The 22120-nt window shown below is 32.2% G+C and overlaps 1 protein-coding gene across 3 annotated transcripts in view; it reads right to left on the bottom strand.

Moving 5' to 3' along the window:
* Positions 1-13307, bottom strand: part of LOC106470324 (atlastin-2-like) — a 57961-nt gene extending 44654 nt beyond the window's left edge. Inside the window, exons 1-3 of one of the 3 annotated variants that reach the window (XM_013930874.2) lie at positions 13043-13306; positions 7897-8040; positions 6114-6340 (exon numbers count right to left, since the gene is read on the bottom strand). In XM_013930874.2, coding sequence (XP_013786328.1) covers positions 6114-6308 — 195 coding nt within the window. In that variant the 5' untranslated portion in view covers positions 6309-6340; positions 7897-8040; positions 13043-13306. Of the gene's footprint in view, positions 1-6113; positions 6341-7896; positions 8041-12910; positions 12964-13042 lie in introns of those variants that run through there. The other 2 variants (XM_013930873.2, XM_022398947.1) reach the window with 2 other exon arrangements.
* Positions 13308-22120: the final 8813 nt, after the last annotated feature.

The following is a 22120-nucleotide window of genomic DNA, read 5'->3' as shown; positions in this document are numbered from 1 at the left end:
ATTCTAATAGATACCTAACTTTCTCATCTGTTATTGTTCTTCATTGCATTATTTACTTAAAGAAAAATTATTTTGTGGACCAGTATCATTGGTGAAAGTATTAGGGCTGACATAGGACAGTAAATGACAAAAAAAAAAAAGATTACACAGGTAAATGCTATATTTCTTGTTTTTCTTAATTATTATTTATTTAATTGTTATAAAAGTAACTAAAAATGTAAAAATTAGAAACTTTTAGGCTAGATAAGGTTAAATTAGGTAATATGAATAAAAATGATAATAATAAAATTTTTCTACAAGGTACACTTGCTATGACTAACAGCTCACGAGTAACACAAGCTTCATGTAACTTTATTAGTGTAATACTTGCTTCATGTTACCACATATTTTGAAACATTTTATGGTGGGAATTTTAAAAATCATGGTCCAAAAGTCATTAAAACAATAAAAGTTAATTAAAAACACCATCAGAGTAATTTAAAAGTGACAGGCACTGAGTGTTGCCAAATATTGAACACAACTGCAATGAACAATGACCACACTTGGTAATGTTTATCATAAAAATAAAAACAGACAGCGGGCAGTCACAATGTGGGAAGTCAATAGTGGCTTTGGGACTGATTTCAGTGGTCATAGTATGGAATAGGGGAGTGGTCAGCCTTGGAAAATATTTTATATTGGTAAAGATAGGCAAATTGTTGGGACTAATATTTTGCTTGCAATGAGGGAGTGGTCTCCTTGGGGAGATGGTTGCTCAGGGAGAATCTACTGCACTTTATTATCAATGTATATGAACAAAATGTCACTACTAAATCAAATGTTAATATTATATAAATATTAATTTCTTAATTTTAAAAGGAAATGTCTGAAAGAAGCCTCAATCTCCCCTAGTATGAGATTTGTGACATTTGCTCTCTAGGTCTTCCCTTTTCTCTAAGTTACTTACCATCCCTCTTTAAAGTACGAAATTTAATATAAATTACTCATTATAACATAGATATTACTAAGGCAAAGTGTAATTTTTATAGCCTTCAATCTTCTTTGATTAAGGAGATATAAACTAGAAAATCAGACGCACTTCCAAAACCCACCTGTCACATTCTCTCTTTCTCAAATTGCCAATAATTCTGACATTTTATAATACACCTTTTACAACCAATAGAAAAGCAGAGTTGTAATCTATCAAATGATGTATAATGCCACATTGTTTTTAGTACAGAGTACTATTAATTTCTTCTTCAGTTTGAAAGTTTATTTCACAGAGTTCAGCTGGAGCAGCAAAGGGAATTAATTTAAGCCTCTCTTGTCCTAGTTAGAAAGCCAGTTAAATAGTTAAAGGACTATGTTTGCTTTGTGCATGTTACTATTCTGTGTTCTTAGTTGCATTATTGAAGTAAATAAAAATTATTTATGTGCTAGTACCATCATTATAAAAATAATAAAAATTCTTCATGAGGTATGATGCTTGCAAGTAGCTCTTGTTTTACATCATTCAATAGGGTAATATGAGCTACATGTTCACTGAGTGATTTACAACTTTTGTGGCAGGATTATTGGTTAGAGGGGTCCAAATGGCAATAAAAAAAATCAAATTAAGTATAAACAGATGTAGATTGTTACAAGCTTTAAGCTATTTAGGAAAATTAACTATAGTTTTCTGTTACAATCAGCTGTCATTTTAGAATGAAAATGGAGTAACTTAGCTTTATTTGGTATATTTTACAGTGGTTACAAGGTCGGCCAAATCAACCAAGTCCATACAAAGTTAGAGTAGAGAAAATAACAGATAAAATATAAAGTTTTACTGAAAAAACATTTGATATTTATTTAGGAAATTTTAAGTATTACACAAATGAAATTTGAAAAGTTTTGAATAAAGGAGTTATTTTTAACCTTTACATGAAATATTCACTTGGCATTCAGAGCAATCAACACAGACAAGTCTTTAGCAAAAATACTTAGTTGGAAAATCTGATTTTTCATGTACAAGCTTTTAATGTTTACAGAAAGACAGCCAAATTTTGTGAAGATATACAAAACATATTAAGTTACAGTGTGAAAACTCTGGTGGTTACTTTGTGGTAACATAATCAGTCAAGTTGCCCAACCCCAAATGTAAATAAGAGTTCATTACTTTTGGTTAAAACAAAATAGAATGTAAGCAAACAACACTTATAATCCCAAATGGTTTGGGATTGCAAATCCTAATGGTAAACTAAGTGTTTAATCAAATGCACTGTTAGCACTTTTTTTATCTTACTCCATAAAAAAAAAAAAACCTTAAGCTTTCACTGTAGTAATTGATTTTTAATGCACGTAATACTATAGAATACATATTTTTCCATGTATTGCGTATGAAGATCTAAGTCAAGCAGTACAGTGAGAATACATTTTGTTTTTGACATTTATGCAGATTTTTTTAACAAACCTGATCCTCTCAGTGCTTTTGTATAGGTTAGAAACTTTAGATCTAATGAATGGTACCTAAAACATATCTTTATCGGGAGTAGATACAGGATATTGGATAGGGAGTGGGAAACTCTTGGATCAGAATATAAGCTCAATGATACATAGACCGTGCTGATACATGCAATTCTTAAATATTTTAATCAATAAAATACATGTATCATTAACATTTTCAAAATAGTATTAATAATAAGGGACATAATGCTCCAATTTTCACTAATGGTATAGAATAAGTATTACTTATTGTACAGTTTCATAAACTGAGTAACAAAGTTTATACTTGACTATTGCTCTAGAAATAGGGAGGAGTAGATCCAAAAATCCTTCTCTATCAGCCTATTTTTCTCTCTAAACATAGTAGAAAGCTTCTATATGATATTTTTGGGATTTTAAAATGGCCTAAAGATTTCCAAAAAATTAGCTAAGTCAATAGAATTGTTACAAATGATGTTGACAATTCTGGCTAATTTTATGCCTTGTAACAACAATGCAATTAACTTCTACTGCTTGAATAGGTCTCCACATATAAAATCAAATACATTGTTGGATTTTTACACTTTATCATCTTTAACCTTTCAACTGCTGTTGACATCATATGATGTAAACATTTTGTGCACAACATTCTGAATGGCTGGAAAATTTTGCATGGAGTGGTAAGCATATTTACACAAGCCACAAACGAAGAGTTAACTGTTATGAACTGACTACTGTGAATGGTGATGGTGGTTTTAACCTTTTGACAAAAAAAAAAAACAGAGAAAAGTACTGGTACATAAAACATTTTTTACTTGGAAAAGGCTGCTGCTTTTTTCTTCTTATAATTTTTTACAATTTGTTGGTTGGTGTAAACACTGTAACTCTCCTATGACATTTTGTATACACTATTGTATTCCTACACTATAATACAAAATTTATATGCTATACAACATATTTCAGTATTAAAATAAGAGCACCTTTCTTCTTATGGTTTTTTAAGCAATATAGAAGAATACATGACACAGCTGTAAATACTACATATATCCACATTAAAATATTTGAATTGATTTGTCAGGACTTTAGCATCATGCCAAATGGTAAATTTATTTTATTTTTAAGAAAAACTTTTTAATGTGTGATAATGCATTGCTTTAATAACTCCAACAAATAGCTAAAAAGTATTCACAGTACGAAAGGTTCAGAAAATGTTACACAGAAAATTATTTCAAACATGGACAGCATAGGAAAATAACAGATAATTAATTATAAAAAAGTGAATTTCAAAGCATGTACACTCTTTACTTATAACGCAGTGTAATATTACCAGGGGTATAAAAAGCATTAAAATATGTTACTCAAGTACAAGTAAAACAATCCATCCTGAAATTTACTTAAGTTAAGAGTTAAAAAGTATCTACTGAATAAGTACTCAAGTAACAAAAGTAAAAAGTACATTCATCTGCAGTTTTCTCAAACCCTACATGTATGTTGCAGGCCATGAGGTCTAGAAACAAAACCCTGTATGGAAAAGATTTACCAAACTACGTTAATTACCAGTGAATAGCAGTGATATAAGATTTGTCATCTTTCAGTTATCTAGAACACATTAGTTGTATATAATTGATTACTATGGTACTCACAACTACACTTAGGGTTTCAGCCAACTCAGGCAAGCAACTGTGCATGAACTTATTATAACAGTAAAGCCAATAATGAATATTGTGCAAGTCTTATTGTTTCAGAATAAACAAGTATATGAATTCAACCAACTATATCATGTACAAAATTTCTTGTTCAATTTGAGAAGCAACTGGTTTTCAAAGTTGACACAGTCAAGCCTTACATGCAGAGGGCTGAAAATCTGCCTAGAACAACTGAAGAGATGATCGCAGGCAGCAGAGGCAGGAAGTGGCGTGTTCAAATGTATGGCTATAGGCTTGAGAAAGACTAGAAAATCTCCATGCCATTAACAGGTAGGCCTCTAGGTCTCTCTTCCTGAAGCTATGCCATGGCTTCAGAGTTTCCGCGCACACATTGCATTTTAACTGCCTGCCACAAATTTGAGTTTTGAGAATAGTAATGAAATGTATAAAATGAAAGGTAGTGGAGTAAAAGTATTTGAAAATATAAATACTTTTTAAAAAGTCGATACTGAAAAAAAGTTACTCAGGTAAATTACTTCGTTATCTTTACACACCTGAATTTTACCAAACTAAACAGACTTCTAGTTATTCTCCAACAGATCTGGAAGACTGGCTACTGCAGTGAAGAAGAACAAGATGATAATTTGGAGGAAAGCAAATGCAAAAGAAAGAATTGTGTAAGCCACCCACTTTTATAGCCAGACCAATGTCCCAGTGAAGAATTCCTCAATTCTTAGATTATATACCTTAATCATTCTTATACATACACAATCCAAAACATCCAAAACCCATTTTTACTGGTTTCTCTATTACCTGCTTGAAAATATTAGAAACTCAGGAAGTCCATACAGATACAGGTACATGCTAGCTAGACTTGAAAACAAGTTTCTATATACAACCTTCCATACATAAAAGAATTAGTACAACACAGCATTGTGACATCTGGTAAATGTGATTTAATATAAGCAGAAACTGCATGATTAAAATATATTTAGACAAATATATATTCTATACTAGTCATGAAAGGGTGGAATATGATATTAAATCACCACACCATGAATAATAATTTTAAATTGGCAATTACTGTTAAAAATACTTCATAGTTTTTATTCTATAGAGCATAAGACAGTTAAAAATATCCACTGGCACTGTTGGATAAAAGATAGTTGAATAACATTTATAGTAACATCATTAATGGTATAGTATAAAAATTGCTTATTGTACAGTTTCATAAACTGAGTAACAAAGTCTATACTTGACTACTGCTCTAGAAATAGGGAGGAATAGATCCAAAAACCCTCCTCTATCAGCTTATTTTTCACCCTAGATATAGTAGAAAGCTTCTATGTGATATGTTTGGGATAGGTATAGCTAAATCAATGGAAATGCTACAAATGATGTTGAAAATTCTGGCTAATTTTATGTTTATTTCCACCCTAGCACACTAAAAACTATCAAGTTTAATTACATATGTAATTTCAGATATACAGAATTTAACAGGATAGAAATGTATCAGAAAATTAAAAGCAAAACAAGTGTCAATGCAATATAAGCTCCATCTATTATTTTGATATGTTATTTAAATATTAATATTATTTTTAGTTTAATGGTTATTTTGACCATAATCAAAAGCATATATCATAAACAAAAACTCAAGAATAAAACATTAACCATAATGTGCATAAATACTTTAGCTAAACAAAATTGTAAACTAACATTCACTGGCTAAAACCAAGGTAATTTTTTTTTTCAGTATAGCACACTGTATGATTTTAACTCAAGTTTTTCTTGCTTACTTCATTATTTATTCAAGTAACACCTTGTAATGATACATGCATATGATTTAAGTGAGTGTATGTGAAATTTCTATTAACAGTAATGAGTATTTTCTTTCATTTCAGCACTATCATGTAGTTTCATTAACTTTGGCCTTATTATATATTTTCCTTAAATAACAAACTTTATAAGATTATTATGTTGAACTTACATTAAACCAAATTAAAATATTAAAACAAGCACAAGAAATACCTGAGCTTTCATGTAGCGAAGGCAAAAGTCTAACAGGAAAGATTTTCCTTTCCGAAAGGCACCAGCAACAGCAACAACAACAACATGCTTGTCACGAATGTGCTCTTGTAGTAGTATAGATTCTAAAGAATCTTCATCAAGTTCAAACATGTGTTCTTCACCAGAGACAACAATCTGGACTGGTTTGCCCTTCATTTTCTCTCTTTTGTAAACTTGGTATGTTACACCTTCATAAACAAGCAATAACCCTGTCAGTTTAAATACTTAAGAAACTTTGAACAATTACTCTCAATACCTCTTAAAAACTACTAATAATAAACTATTCACTAAATAAATATTATGTCTAATCAAAAATTATTTTTTAGCACTTCTTGAGCTTCACAAAAAATGCTGGTGTAAAAATTATGAGAACTTCAAGATCTGTACTACGTTACATATTAGTTGAAAAATATATTTTGTCTTAAACATGCTCTACCCGCCTGAAGTCATAACAAAACCCTACTGCACCTAAATTTACCTTGTCTCTCTTTGGGGTCTAAGTCAAAACAAAACAATACACAATTATATAGCTAAATTTAGTAGTTTTTTTTTGATGCAGAATAGATAACTAAAAGAGTAAAGATTTTGTCACCCCCCTCATAGAATGTGCCACTCTATGATATACATTTTACTTGTCTATTAAATCACCATATGCATATCAATGTATACATGTAGTTGAAATTGTATTTTCAGCATTTAGGTTACCTACAGGACATGTTCACATTATATGTGCGAGTCCATACTTTACAGGATTACTGCAAGAACTAAATATCAGGAAGTTTTACAGTGTGTTGCACACAGGTGTGTTAAGCTCTTCATAGCTTTACTCTTAGATTTTAAATATGAAGATTCAGAAAAATCAATGCTAATATTAAAATACAGCATTTTAAATACACAATTTACCTTTCAAAGCTGATGAATCCTTTGCACACATAACTCTTAGAAAAAACTGAATTAGCCTGTCATATAAAACTTTAATGCCCTATGATGAGTCATGATTACTGAAGATGTAAGTTCATGTATTGACTACATTCTTAAAAGCCTGTTCTGATAGCTTCAACCTACACTTTATCTTCCCACTTATTAGGTGGTAGTCTACACTGACAACTCCACCCTATTCACAACTGTACATGTCAACTTCACATTATGTTATACAGAGAATAATTTCAAACATGGACAGCAAAGAAAAATAAACAAATACAAAAAACTGAACTTAGAAACAGTTCTTTATTCACAACACAGTGTTATATTACCAAACTGGCCAAGTTGGACAACTTAAAAAAAATACAAAAAACTTCTTTTAAGCTACACTTAGGGAGATAAGAGAAACTCTTTGATACATATATATACGTCCATATATATAAGAGCATGCAAGGGATGCAAATCTAAAACAAATATGTCAAAATTAAGAACACTTAAAAAATTTGTTTCTGCAAAACTGATAGCCTTAATTCTCATTATTTAGTGAGGTATGTAATAGTAAGCTAATACCAGACTTTCATATAGTTTTACCACTATGGTTTTTTTGTAGTAACTTTTTTTACTGATGTTACAAGGTCAGATTGAAATACTAGTAACAATTACTCTCCAACAAATGTAAACAGTGGTGTGTTTATTATTTTTCTGTAATTTCTTTTTCATTGAAATCTTGTACACTAGAAATACAAAGTTCATCTGGGTAAGAAGTTTACTGCAGAATATTACATATTTAAAGTATTTTCTGTTATTAAAATGTTGAACTTACCCTTTTTTTACTTAATTGTATATTGTATAGTAGACTGTTGTTTCAATCACAAATAATCCTTATAATGTTCAGTAATATAAGAACATAACAAGCAGATGATAGATAGCCAGGCAGCCCATAGAGGTCACCCACAAAGTTTCCAAACTGTAAGAAACAATGAAACAAGCCATTTAAGCCCACAAATTATTTTAACCAAGCTTCAGAAGAACCCAAGCTAACAACACATGCCATGTCTTTTGCAAAAATGTCTCAAACTAAGCAAAAAACAAAAAACTTTTGCTGAAGAAAATGAGCACATTTAGTCTTCTAAAACTTCAATTAAAATTTTAGTCACAATTTTATATCATGCTTTAAGATATTAATCAAGCTACCTACAGGTAGACTACACAGTCCTCTTATGAAGCAGCAAGGCTCTTCCTCAATCTCATTACACACACAGTGCTACTCGGCAGTCTCATGCTAACAACACACAGCCTAGAAACTTCAACCCAACCCAGCAATCTCATTTTAACAACAATGAAACATACACACAACAACAGGTCAACTACTCAGTCAAGGATGGTTGAAGCTACAATCAAATAGCCTTCAGTAGCACTACTAGTTGGATGCCAATATAACAAATATGTAAAAAAAAAAAAATTATATTGACTGAGGCTTAAACACTAACAAATTTTAGTAGTACCAAGTAATGTGAACAGAGAACTCCTTTGGAGTTTTTACAATCAAAATCTTAATTTCAAAGTTCTTTCAAGCTAGGATTAGATAAAAAAGTTTAAGCAGGAAGTTAAAAGATTATCGGGGATATTCCTTGATCAACAAGTGAATTGATTAGACCCATGGTACAGTTTAAGGTAGAGGAGAAACATTTGAATATGATGGACTGCTCCATTTACTAAAGTTTGGTAACTAAAAAACTACCAGTGACTTTTAAATTATGTTTAATAAAGATGAGGGAAACTCTTTAATATTGGGAGATCCAGTTAGGGATATTAGAAACCATGATATAAGTACAATAATTACTTATAGTGATAAAGAAGTTGAAAACAGACTTAGTTCTTTTTCATTTTTCATAATGTTATAGCTCTAAGTACAGCAATTTATAAGAAAAATGTCAAAATCTATTGCTGTCAAAAATAGTTTAGAAAAGGATAGTTAAAAATTGTAATTAACTATTACTTCTCAGCAAGGTTTTAAGAAAGGTTTATGTTTTTGTTGATGAGGGTAGTTTTGTAATTCTGCATCTTGCTTTTTCAAAGCCCTTAGTAAGGTGTTTCACAAGAGATTATAAAGCAGAAAACTTTTGAAATAGGCATGAAAGAGTAAAGTAGAGTACACTGATTTAGTGGTAGAAAATATAAGTAGAGATGAATGGGTATTTGTCCAACTGTAATAATGTAATTCTTATGGAATCTGTTTTTAATCATTTAGTTCAACAATTTTGATAGTTTCTCACAGTAATAGTATTTGATAATAATGCTAAGATAATGGAAAGAGTTAACTCTGACAGTTTTTGGGGACTTAATTTCAATAATTAGGAGGATAAAGATATGCACTCGGAGCATGGAAAGTAGGGAAGGGTTTGAGTCTTACATGAAAGTACGTTGTTTAGGAATTAAAAAAGAGAACGGATTTAGATGTATTTGTTGATAAGACCTTGAAGCTTTCAGCTGAATGTTTAGCTGTAGTGAAAAGGGCAAAAAAAAAGATAATACCTTACTTCTATTTAATAGATTGTTAAATTAAAAGCAAGAAAGTTATTGAAAATTTAGATAAGGCACTGGTTAGCCTTCATTTGGAGTAATACATGCAGCTCTAATCCTTTTATTTGATATGGGCTAATAGAATTATACTTAAAATGTAATTAAGCAAAGTCATGTAAAGATAAGATACAATGATATTAATTTTCCTGGAAGCATAGAATAACCAGAAAATACCTGAATCAAATATTCAAAACAAAGGACTTTTTTACAATATTCCTTGATGAGGTGGTTTGCTTATGGATTGAACTACAGAGTTGGAAATGTAAACTTGATTAACTAGAAGTAATAGATTTAAAATTTAAGACTGCCAGATATAATATGATTTTTCAACATTTATATTTTGGTTGCAGGTGATAATGTGGTTCAAAAAATTTTGACAGCAGCAGTTCCTACAGAAAATAGCTTTACATAGCAATTGGAAAAATGTGCACAGAACTGTATCAGCACGCGGTTAACATATTGTCTCAAGTATGTACAATTCAGAAAGAAATTACTGCATCAAGTAGCTTGAACCTTGAGAAAAACATTAAAATAATATATATTTGATGTTAAAAAATATTCTTAGTATTTCTATGAATTCTTAATCTTGAAAATGTTAATTTATAATGCCTTTCCTTAATGGGCTTACTCACGTAATCTCCTTTTTCATATAAAACACAGCTTTATTGTCCAAAATAGAAATCAGACCATGTTTTAAAATTTAGTAAAATAATATAAAAATGTCAAAATTTAGGCCCAACTTTTTGAAAACATTTTAAACTAGAAGAAATATTACCAAACTGAACATGTCATATCTTTATGAACTGTACAAAGAGAAGTATGGGTAGGTTGGTAGAGATCCTGATGAGTAATAAAATTGAATTGGGTACACACGCACCCAATGCTTGGTATTGCTGACACACAAAAATTAGTTAATAAAAAGGACACAAGCAAGTACAATAACATTTTTTTAATTTTATCAAGACAAATAGAGCTCGATATATATGTAACTTAGCTAGCTACAGCAATATAGAAAGCTTCAAGACCACAAAAAGTATTGAAACAAGAAAGTCAAAACTACAAAAACTGAGTTACTTAAAAATTTTATGTAACTCAGTTTTTGGAGAGGAAAATATCTAAAAGAGGAAAAATCTTTTAATGTTATCTTGTTTTTGTTTTTTTTGCCCCCCAGTGGCACAGCAGTAAGTCTGCGGACTTACAACACTAGAAACCAGGTTTCGATACCCATGGTGTAGCTTTGTGCTTAATCATTATTAAATCAATTGTCATGTAAATAAACAATTAATTGAAATCATAAGTGTTTTGGATTAATTTTCAATTATTACAACTGTCCAAGTAATCAAACTAAATTTGTTTTTACCTCAAGTCTGTTCAGGTTTGGGTGGCTGGTGGTTTGAAAGTCTTGGGTTCGATTCTCATACACATTAATCTTGCTCCCCAGTCTTTATTATGGCAAAGCTGCTAAGACTATTATATTCACTAATTTTGAACTGCTAGATACATGGAAGGCAGCACCCACCACCAACTTTTTTTTTTTTGAACTTGTGACTAAAAGGAAAGCAATTGGCTTTTTTTTTTCCCTAAGTACCATGGTTTAATGAACACTATTCTAATCAATAAATCAGTTAGTAAACTCCACTAATTGCCCAGCTCCACATGTGATACGTAAAAAAAAACAGCTTATGAATTGCAACTGATTAACTTGATACAATGATGAGGAATTTTTCACAACTACAAAGGTGACCAAAACATAAGCTTAGAACATTACTGCATTTAATCTAAAATTGAAACAGAAGACAGAAGGTCAATCAGTTTAGCAAGGTCCCTCTTTTAATCTATGAGCCACAACCACCATGTCACATAGTTTTTAAAGTCATATTATTTGCCAATGTAAGTTCAGTTTAATTAAAATTAACTGAACATAGACTTTCTACAAGGTTATAATTTTAACCAAGAAACCATTTTTAGATAAGAAAAATAGATCCAGGCTTCCAATGCTTATAAATATCATCGTTAATACTTAAATCTCTACTCTCAACTTTATAACTTAAACATACATATAACAGAAAAATATTAAAATAAAGACATGGTGATTGTAAGCTCACCCCTAAATCAACCTCCAGTCTTTTTATCTAACTTAAGTTAAATACAGCTCTACACATTACCTATCCAACATAGTTTTAAAATAAATCAAATTAACTGCACATATTATTATTATTACATTAACAGGAAAACCATTTCTGAAGTTCATATCTTCTACTGAAAAAAATCCATCACAGTCAAGTTAATGAACAAGTCTGTCTCTAGGTTTCCAAAATTTAAACCTCTTACTCCTAACACTAAAGACACAAGTTTGGATTTCCACCCTTTATGCAGACAACTAACACACTAGGATACAAAAACAAACAAACCATAAAACCTTTTTAAACACCAAATTGATTGTGGGTCCATAGTATCTTGACTAAAAACTACTTCATAACATGAACGTATCATTAAAAAAATTTAAACAAGAATACCATTAACAGTGCAATTAATCTCCAATAGTAATAACCCATAATTACTGTACTTCACATAAAAAATAATGATTTCACCCAATATTTTGGTCAGTTCTTTATGCTGAAGTGAATATTATAGGCAAAAAATATAAGGTTACTTATTGATATTATGATGCAAAACTTGGACTCAACCAGTAATGAATGATATAAGAATAAGCAATATTTTGAAGTTTAAAGTAAGGACCATGCTGTGACATCAGTAATACAACTTACAAGCCTAAAAGTAACTAAAAGTTAGTCAGAAGAGTCATGGCCAGGGTAAAACAGTAATCTACATTAAACCAGACACAAGTTGCAAAACGGGTATATTAGTTGTTAATGTTATTATTATTAATATATTGATAATAATAATAATGCTATTATATGATTAAATATGACCAAGGTATATAATATTAATAATATGATATTATATACCTCAGTCATATTTGCAAGTCAGGTCATAAAAATTACAAGAATTTCTAATACCAATATTAATAATAATGATACTTACATTAAAATCGAAAATTTAAGTTACAACTATTACCAATAACTAGTAGTAGCAGTGAGTAGTATTGATAAAGAGCTACTAAATTAGGCTACTAATTTCTAGTACTAGTCATTAAGGGAGTATTAGTAATAATGATTTCCAGTAGTAGTACTACTACTAGTACTAGTCACTAGGGAAGGCTACGTCAATTTTATTCTATTTTAGGTTTCTACCTTTGCGTTTACATTTTAATAAACACTTTTCGTCCGTTTCAATTTCTAGAGCATTCGTCTTTTTTTTTTAAACAAACACCTTTTAAACTAAACTATTAAAGGAAACTATTTATAGTAGGCTTAACAACCAACCTTCTTCCATTTTATCACACGTCATCCCTATATCCAGGAAAATTTATCTTCAGAAAAGTTACGGAATACTCGTGTACGGTTTCAATTCAAGGTCACACACCTAATCTTCCTTTGTAGTTTCATTTTTACGAAAACAGTAATACATCGAAAACCGTTAAAAGCGTGTTTAATATACGTCTCATGACAACATAGAATCCATGCTTAATTTTCTGAAAGTAAATAACCTAGTAAGAATCTTGTACAAATATGTTTAAACACATATGTACAACAGAACACTAGTCAAGCAAGACAATATTTGGAACAAGTTTATTTTCGTAAATATCTTCTGTTGGAATTATAAGTAGTTAGACCAATGAAATTTATTAAAGTAATTGCAAGTCTTTACTACGTTGTCGGACAAAAAAAAAGCAGAGTTTTTGACCAGTTTACATGATACGTAGGTATTCTAGCTGTAAACAAATATATTTATATTAAGGTGACATGTTTTAAAATATCAATACTGGTTGTTACTATTTAGTTGAACATTCTTGACAGTATTCTAGCAAACTGTTTTCTCTTGCAAAAGGCTTTATCGTAAGACTTTCATATCAAAAGCACACCGACGATCCCTGAAGGCTTCCTATAAGCCATTCATTGTTCAGGGATAATGATATTATCAGCGCCTTTTTCAACTGTCTTGTCGCAAAAATATCCATAGGCGCTACATCAGCAATTTCATGGGTATATGACTTCAAACTGAATTCCATGAATGTCCATTTAATTCTCCAACTGCTTTATGTAGCTGACAGTGTACCAGATATGTGGTGGAAGCAACTTTTAAACACGAGATCTGTGTCACGTTTCCAGACAGAGATTCTTTTTGAATAAGTTGCCTGGGACATGTGGATGGCTTTTGCCCCTGACCTTTGTGTTCATGGATTCTCAACTGTTACAAGACACTTATCACAGCTGGAGTATCACCTGTTGCAGGTCTCTTTTCTTGGTGGTTATGGTCCTCCAAGTTAATCCACATTCCTTTGTTTTGCAATGCCATTAAATAAAAGGAACATCCCTATCTTGGAAATTTTAAATACCTGATCTGAACACATCTTTATGATCTGAGTGTAAGAATATTTTGCATTACAAAGGACTATTACATAACATACCTCAAAGATACCAATTTTCAGAAGTGTCACACTACCTATGAAATGCCAAATGATGTTTCCATACATGCTGTTTCACACCGAATATATATCGACTGTGGTTGTCACGTGATTTCCCAATTTGCATATTAAAAATGTTTAAAATTAATATGATATAGTGTTACGACAGTGGAAGTCACGTGAAGCTGGTAGCACGTAATGAGTATTTATAAGGTTCCTGAAGGCTCGAGACGCCCTATATTTTGTATATACATGTATAAGACTGGCAAATAAAGCGAGGGAAGATAACTGAATAGCAGACAGGGAGATAGAGACAAATAATTGAGTCAAGCCATAAGTAAAGTGTGTAAATCGTTGTGAATTATAGCATGTGTTGAAGTTAACGTGACTGTGGAAAATTCTGTGTATTGCAAAGTTGTATTGAGGAAGAATAAACTAGTTTTATTTAAGAAAGGGCTTGTATCGCTGAAGTTCCTCGGGAAGAATTTGTTATGCGAAATTATCAAACGAACAAAGACGTAACAATACTTAACTCTCTGTATTCCCAGGAGAAGCAAATATCTAACTTACACAAGAATTAGTTGCCTTTGTTCTAGTGTAGAACAGTCCTGTCTTGTTTTCATGAAGTAACTCATTGATGTTTGATGATTAGTCAAGAGACTGTAGACATTCTTCTTTTTAATGTTGAAAATAAAATGTAGTCATATAAAATCGTAGAACTATCTATGGGATATGCAGCATGTCATGGGTTTTCTACATTCTAAAGTAAAATAGATATTTTCAAAATTATTAATTGTTTAATTTATGCACTATCATGGCAGCAATAGGTGGTCCAGAAATTTGCTAACATTGTTTTGTTATAGTTACTTCATTTCTTTGTTTTCTTTTACAGGTGACATCTCTTCTGCCCTCAAGGATATTTTAACATTAGATAAGGCATCTGAGTTGAACGAGTTTTGACTGGAATAACTTTTGCTGGCCAATTATAACTGTTACGACAGCGGAGGTCACGTGACGCTAGTAACACGTTATGCGCTTCTCGAACGTTCACGTCCCTTCCTGAAATCTCGAGAGCTTACAAGATATGCGGTAGTATTGTATATATAAACCGGTAAGAACTGACGGCAACAATGTAATGTGTAATCGAACTGCGGACAGAGAGAGACGTATTGTTGAGTCGAGCACGTGAGACGTTCGTTGTGAATTATAGCGCTTGTTATAGCACGACTGTGGAAATTAAGTGTATTGCAAAGTTGTATTCAGAAAGAATAAACCAGTTTTATTTAAGAAAGGACTTGTATCGCTAAAGTTTCTTCGGAAAGAATTTTTACAGAAAATTAACTAACGACCAGAGACGTAACATAACATTGACTGAAAGTAACAGCCGACCAATGCTGTCAGGGAATAGGGCTCATGAGATGATGTCTGTCCAATGGACACAGAAAGCAAGTTAGCATTCTGGATTTAAGCACACTTTCTTGGATCAATACTCCACTAGTCGATCCACAAAAAAGACCTGGACTGGGTTTAGGCATTGTTATCCTACTTTGTAAATTGCTTGTGTAACAAGATGAACTGAATTTCTGTTTCAAAACTCTTTACCAAACTGAGATCAAAAAGAATGGAATGGGGATGCATATTTGCATTTTGAGGAGGTGGTAGGAAATGATACCTTCAAACACATAATTGGCGCTTCATGGTGCATGATGGGTGTAGTGCAGCACATTACCATATCCTGTTGCAATGACAGAACCAATGCATAAACTGATTTCTGTCTGGAAAGCAGGATACACTTGCCCAAATTGTTATCTGTTTGAATGTTAGTGTTGTACTAATGATAGTATGTAACAACAGACATTTGACTATTTATCTTCCAAACAGAATGATCATTAGCATAGTAATGGAAGCAGAAGAAATACAAACAAGCCAAGTAACTGGTGTTGCAGTCATCGTACCATAACAAACTTTCAATCTCTAGATGAAGACTGAGCTAGCATGATACAGGGGCATGAATTCGTTACTCAATAGGTTTCTGAAATCATGTAGCAAATTTCTTTGGGCAACAATCACATATCATCACTTGAGCAAGGTAACATGTATCCAATCAAACAACCCCCACTTAGTTTCCTTGGAGTACCAGGAATGTTGTCAGGACTGAAACTGAATGTATGTTGAAGGATGGTATAATACAACTTTCGGAGAATGCTTGGTTGTCTCCTGTGTTGTTGTCAGAAATGGGAAAGAACATCAAAGTTCTTTGAGGACTTTAGATTGTTCAACATGGTGATAAACATAAATGCTTTTCCACTAATGCGTACAGACAATGGTAGAGATGTTTCATCTTTGTAGATGACATACTAGCCTTTGATCACATATTTCATCTCAGAACTTGCTTGAAACTGAAACCAGAAAAGTGTGCTTTCATGTACAAAGAAGTGGAATTTTTTAGTCACATAACGGGCTGGGAGAGAGAACTCACTGATCCTGCAAAATTTATAGCGATTAAGGACTAACCCCAGCCTTAAACTAATTAAGAAATCTACAGCTTCTAGGTTTCGTATCATGTTATTGTGAATATCCAGATGAAACTGAATTAACTTTAGAGTTATATCAGAATACTCCACTAGATAACAATTGGTTCGTTCAAGATATCGATTATGGAGTAGTAATAAATATATTACTAACTGAATGAATGTTAGATTAAATAAAGATATTGTACAAAAGGTGTAAAACAAAATGCACAATATTTATTGTGACAAAGAAACACAACACAATGTGTGTACTTATGTTTATAATTACCCTGGACAATTACTTTTGCTAAGCATTCTCTTCTGACCATTCGAGTTGAAACCATGTACCAGACTATTTAATAGTAGCTTTCCTTCGCCCACAAGAAATCTCGCATTTATTCAGATCGACATGTGCTACCCACATGTCTGGTAATTCTCATTACAACACAGGGGATGCATTACTTCTAGACAGCACCTACTGAACAATTGTTGGATGACACTGCTGTTGACATCCTTACACGATATGTAGTATATAGCAATGTTTTCTATCTAGGTGGTAGCAGGTTTTACCTGTTTTCCAGAGTATTATAGAAATAAACGTAACTTGAAACAAAATCAACTTAACAGTTTTCTTGGCCATGTGTTATGTGAAACCAGCAAATGTTCAGAACAAAGAATGAGTTCAGAATAAATATTATAATGCTATAAGAACAAAGATACACATAGTATATTCATGTAGCACATTATCAACAGTTTGTAGTTAGTTTTTCCAATGGACCTGAAAACCTTTTATTCATTGTGTCATGGACTCCTAGCCAATGCCAATCAGCGCTGTAGGTGACAACATTGTGCCATTAGCACAGCAAACTGTGTTTGTCTTATCTATTTTTGAAATTATGTGATGCACCTACCATGGACGAAATAGTTAATGATGAATCTGAGTTTGATTCCCCAAAGGGAACATACAAAATAACAGTTACATTTAGGAGAGGTGTCCAAACACCTGAACTACCCATACTTTGTGCTAAATCTTCACTTGTTAATACGCATAAAGTCTTCCTTTTTTTAAAACTGTTTTGTGTATGTGTGATTGTTTTGTATTTATGTGCATTTTCTTTTGTTTCATATTGTTGCGTCAGCGAGGTCACGTGACTAGTGTCACGCCACGTTTCGAGAAATATCCTGTTCCTTCGTGAATGCCCTAGCATTTGCTAGATATATGTTAGTCTGGTATATATATATAAGACGCTCACAACGTGACGGGACAACAATGTGTGTAGGTAGTGAGTAATTGATCTGCAGTCAGAGAGTATTGTTAAAGTTCGTTATAGCGTCTGTTTTAGCGCGAATGTTGAAATTAAGTGTATTGTAAAGTTATATTCAGAAAGAATAAACCAGTTTTATTAAGTAAGGACTTGTGTCGCTAAAGTTTCGTCGGAACGAAGTTACGGAAAATCAACTAACGACTGGAGTCGTAACAATATCATACTTGGGCCATGCTGTGTTTTATTTTTCTATATTATATGCATCTTACTTTCAGTTCTATTTCTTTGGTGATTACTTTTAATTTTGTAATGTAACTGGCTGGAATTACAATTTTCTCACTATGACATATTTTGATTTTGTTTACAGTGTTATTTTGTACTGTAATTTTAGTTTACTTTTATTTTATCTTGTCTTTAGTTTGTCCTATTTTTGGTTCTGGCTGTTGGAGTCTTTTGTATTTCAATAAAACTACTTTTTGATGTAATTAACTGTCATGTTGCCATGGATATAGCATAAGGATATGATTCAGGAATTTATAATATTGTAGTTAATTCTAACTTTCAGATATAGGTCCAGGAAGATCTCGAGAAAAGAAAGAGGGGTGTGTTGTGATTTAAAATGTCGTCATCTTTTACTCATCCCTTAACTAACAAAAAATATTTATTTATTTAGGTACATTTATGTAATTGTTTCAAGATTTTCGTACAGGTATAAGTCACTTAGTCGGTGAAATTCTTGTAAACTTGACATACAAAGGCTATAAGCTTTTTCAAGTCATCATTCTTCAACAAAAGTTACGTACTTCAACGATTATTACATTAGGCTTATGCTTGCTCGGTCCTGTCTCTGTGCCATGTACTTTTAGAGCAGAGTCATACTAGTTTCAAGGAATGACACATTGCCCTTACAAGTTGGTATGAATGTATCCAATGAGAATAATTACTAACATACGTAACCTAAGGTTTGTATGATGCCAAACTAAGACCTTATTCTGACTTAGTTCTTGACTTCGTCTCTGTTCCATGTAGACACATTATTCTTGTATTCGTCTTTGTCCTATGTGAATATGTTTTATTCCTATTCTGGTCTTTGCACTACTAGACAATTAAAGCTCAACTTTGAATAAGCAGAAAGCCATAATTTACACTGTGTGTGATTAAAAAGTTTGTTAATTCATTCACTTGTGTCTGTTTGTATTTCCTTTGCTGTCCATGTTCAAAATTACCCTCTGTATAATATTTCCGGAGTCTGTATTTTGCAGATACTTATGACTGTCTGCTTAACATCATTGTACTTGAATACCACAATAGTAAAATTGTGAAACAACAATGTAAAACTCAAATTAATCATGGAAACAAAACATAACTCAAAATAATAAAGACGTTTAAACATAATATAAAAAAGTTGAAAGTAAATTAGTTAAAAGTAACTTCAAATGGACATTCAATTCAAACACGTCTTAAAATTAAGATTTATGATAAAGTAAAATGGAACTCAAGTAAAAGTTCATACACAGGAAAGAAGAAACCAGCCCAATGGTATAAAATATAAAGTCAAATCTGGGTTAAATTCAAAATATTTATAGTAAAGTACAGCATGACTGCTTAACTTTGTTGGAAAGTGTAGGGAGCAAAAAAAAAGCTAAATGAATCTAACATTCTTACTCTTATTAGAATATGTACACTAACTGGAAAAAGTGGGAGGTATGTGCCTCTTCTGTCCTATGTGTTAGGCGCCTATAAAGAAAAGCAAAGCAAAATAACTCATATGAGGTAGCAAGTTGAGCTCCTGATCAAGCTCAATCTAAAACTAATTAAATTCAAAATACCAAAAATACTTGATTAAACTGGAACAGAAATTCAACATATCAAATAAACACAGGATCATACATAAAGCATTAACACAAAACTCAAAAGCCTTAACGTGACATAGGATATTTCAAAGGTAATATCAAAATACAGAACAAAATCAGGCACTGACTAAATGCAGTAAAGTGAATAACAGTAAAACAAAATTTAAACTAAATGCAAATACAAAAAGCAAACCCAAATAATTTTATAATTTAGTCTTAAAATAGAACACAAAGAGAACCGAAATCACTGAAACATTGTGTTTTAGTATTCCAATAATTAGAGCCAATTAAGGAAAACTTGAGAACAAGACAAAAATGAAATGTAAGCAAAGTTGTACAATAATATATATATGATAGAAGGTTATCAAGATCCTCCATGGATCTCCTCCATTTATCTGAGATCTTATATGGAGCTTCTTTAGCTTCCTGTAAATCTCTGCAGAGTCTGATGTTCTCCTTTCACGGCTGTAGTTTATCCTGGGTGATTACCATATCTCTGTGTGAGTCATCTGCTCCTCTTTGTATAACAGCCAAAGCTTTTGTCCAGCTGGTGGCTTGTGTCTTGGAAGTACTAATTTAGTCAAGAGAATCTTCGGGTCTTCTTGTCCTATTCTCTTGCAGGAATAACAATGTACTTTTTACCTGGCATGCTGAGTTATCATTGTTGGTGAGTCAGGCAGTAGGTGCAGGTGGACCCGCCTATTATTGTCATTGCAATTTGAGCAACTGATCTCACAAGCACTAATCACTCTTTTCTTGAGTCAAAACCTCGATAGTTTAGTGTCATATTTAAAACAGTGTTGGAGCCTGGAAAAGTAGATTTTGAGAGACTTTGCCAGATTTTTCAAAGATTTGTCATATACTTTACATGGGTTCTTCGGCATATTTGTACACAGATTTGGAGCAGATTTTGTCACAATTTAAACAGAATTTGCCTTAGAATTTTAAAAGAGTTTTACACTGATGTTTGCCAGTTTTGTATATGGTTTACTGTTTATAAATTGTCGCGGATTACTTAAAGAGATTTCAGTTAGATTAGAGAGAACTCAATATTCTCACCTTCCTTTGTGATAACAAAGTCAGTATATTATTTGTGTATAATTTTACATTTTGAGAACTTTGTAAGTTATCCAATGATTATTGAATTCACTTCTACTTTTATTTGCGCGGGTGATGGATTCGTCCTCGCCTTTAATTTATCGAGTAAGAATGCTAGCAAACCGTGAATTTGTTTAGCGTATCTAGCATTCTTTTTTTTTTTACATCTGAGTTAGATCTACAGATTCACATTAACTTGGAGATACTCTCTCTTTTAAGGTAAGACCCAGTTATATGCTTGTATTGGTTGCAGAGGGAAGAAAATGCGCTAGGCAGGAGTTTTTGGTTTAATAAAGTCTTCACTGCTGTAACAGGTATTTGGTTTACTGTTACTAAATTACTCAAAGATATTTCAGTTAGATTAGCGAGTTCTCACTTTCCTCTGTGTTAATATCATTTGTTTATTTTGGGAACAATACATGTATTAGGTCGTCAAGAAATTAATGTCACGTTTTGGAACACCTTCATTAACCACCCCACAAAAAACGCACATCTTTTATAATAGTTAAACGAGCCGCCTAAACGTCACGTTAGTGTAGCCTATATAATGTGTAACGTTTAGTATATTCTAATACCTTATAGTGATGGCACACGACGAGACACACATTCGGCATGTAATGCTGTTTGAATACAAGAAGGGAAACAACGCCTCTGTAGCCACAAGGAATATCAAAGAAGTTTATGGAAATGTTTTTAACATTCGTAAGTGTTAACGATGGTTCAGCAAATTTCGTTCAGGTGACCTTAGCCTTAAAAACTTTGATGGCAGGGGCCAACATGCTGAAGTTGATATTGATACTCTGAAGACGCTTGTTGAGTCTAACTCAAGGCAACACACTCGTAAAATGGCCCTGAAATTGCACGTCTCTCATGAAAGAATGCGTAAACATCTAAGGAATATGGAAAAACTCCATAAAGATGGTGTTTGGGTGCCTCATGAACTCTCCGATGATCATCGTTTCCAACGCGTGAACGTTGCTTGTCTCTTCTGGAGCGTAATGCTCATGAACCCCTTTTGGACGATATTGTCATCGGTGTTTGAAAAATGGATTCTCTATGTGAATATTAAATGCCAAAAACAATGGCTCAGTTCTAGACACTTCCGACCCCAAAACCTGGACTCCATCCGCAGAAAGTGATGCTTTGCATTTGGTGGTACATCAAAGGAGTAATTCATTTCGAACTCCCCAATCCACAGAGAACTATCAAT

The sequence above is a fragment of the Limulus polyphemus genome, unplaced genomic scaffold (genome assembly GCF_000517525.1).
Source record: "Limulus polyphemus unplaced genomic scaffold, Limulus_polyphemus-2.1.2 Scaffold3944, whole genome shotgun sequence".
In the NCBI taxonomy this organism is placed as follows: domain Eukaryota; kingdom Metazoa; phylum Arthropoda; class Merostomata; order Xiphosura; family Limulidae; genus Limulus; species Limulus polyphemus.
The sequence above is the reverse complement of the archived record's forward strand: the minus strand, read 5'-3'. Positions and strand labels throughout refer to the sequence as shown.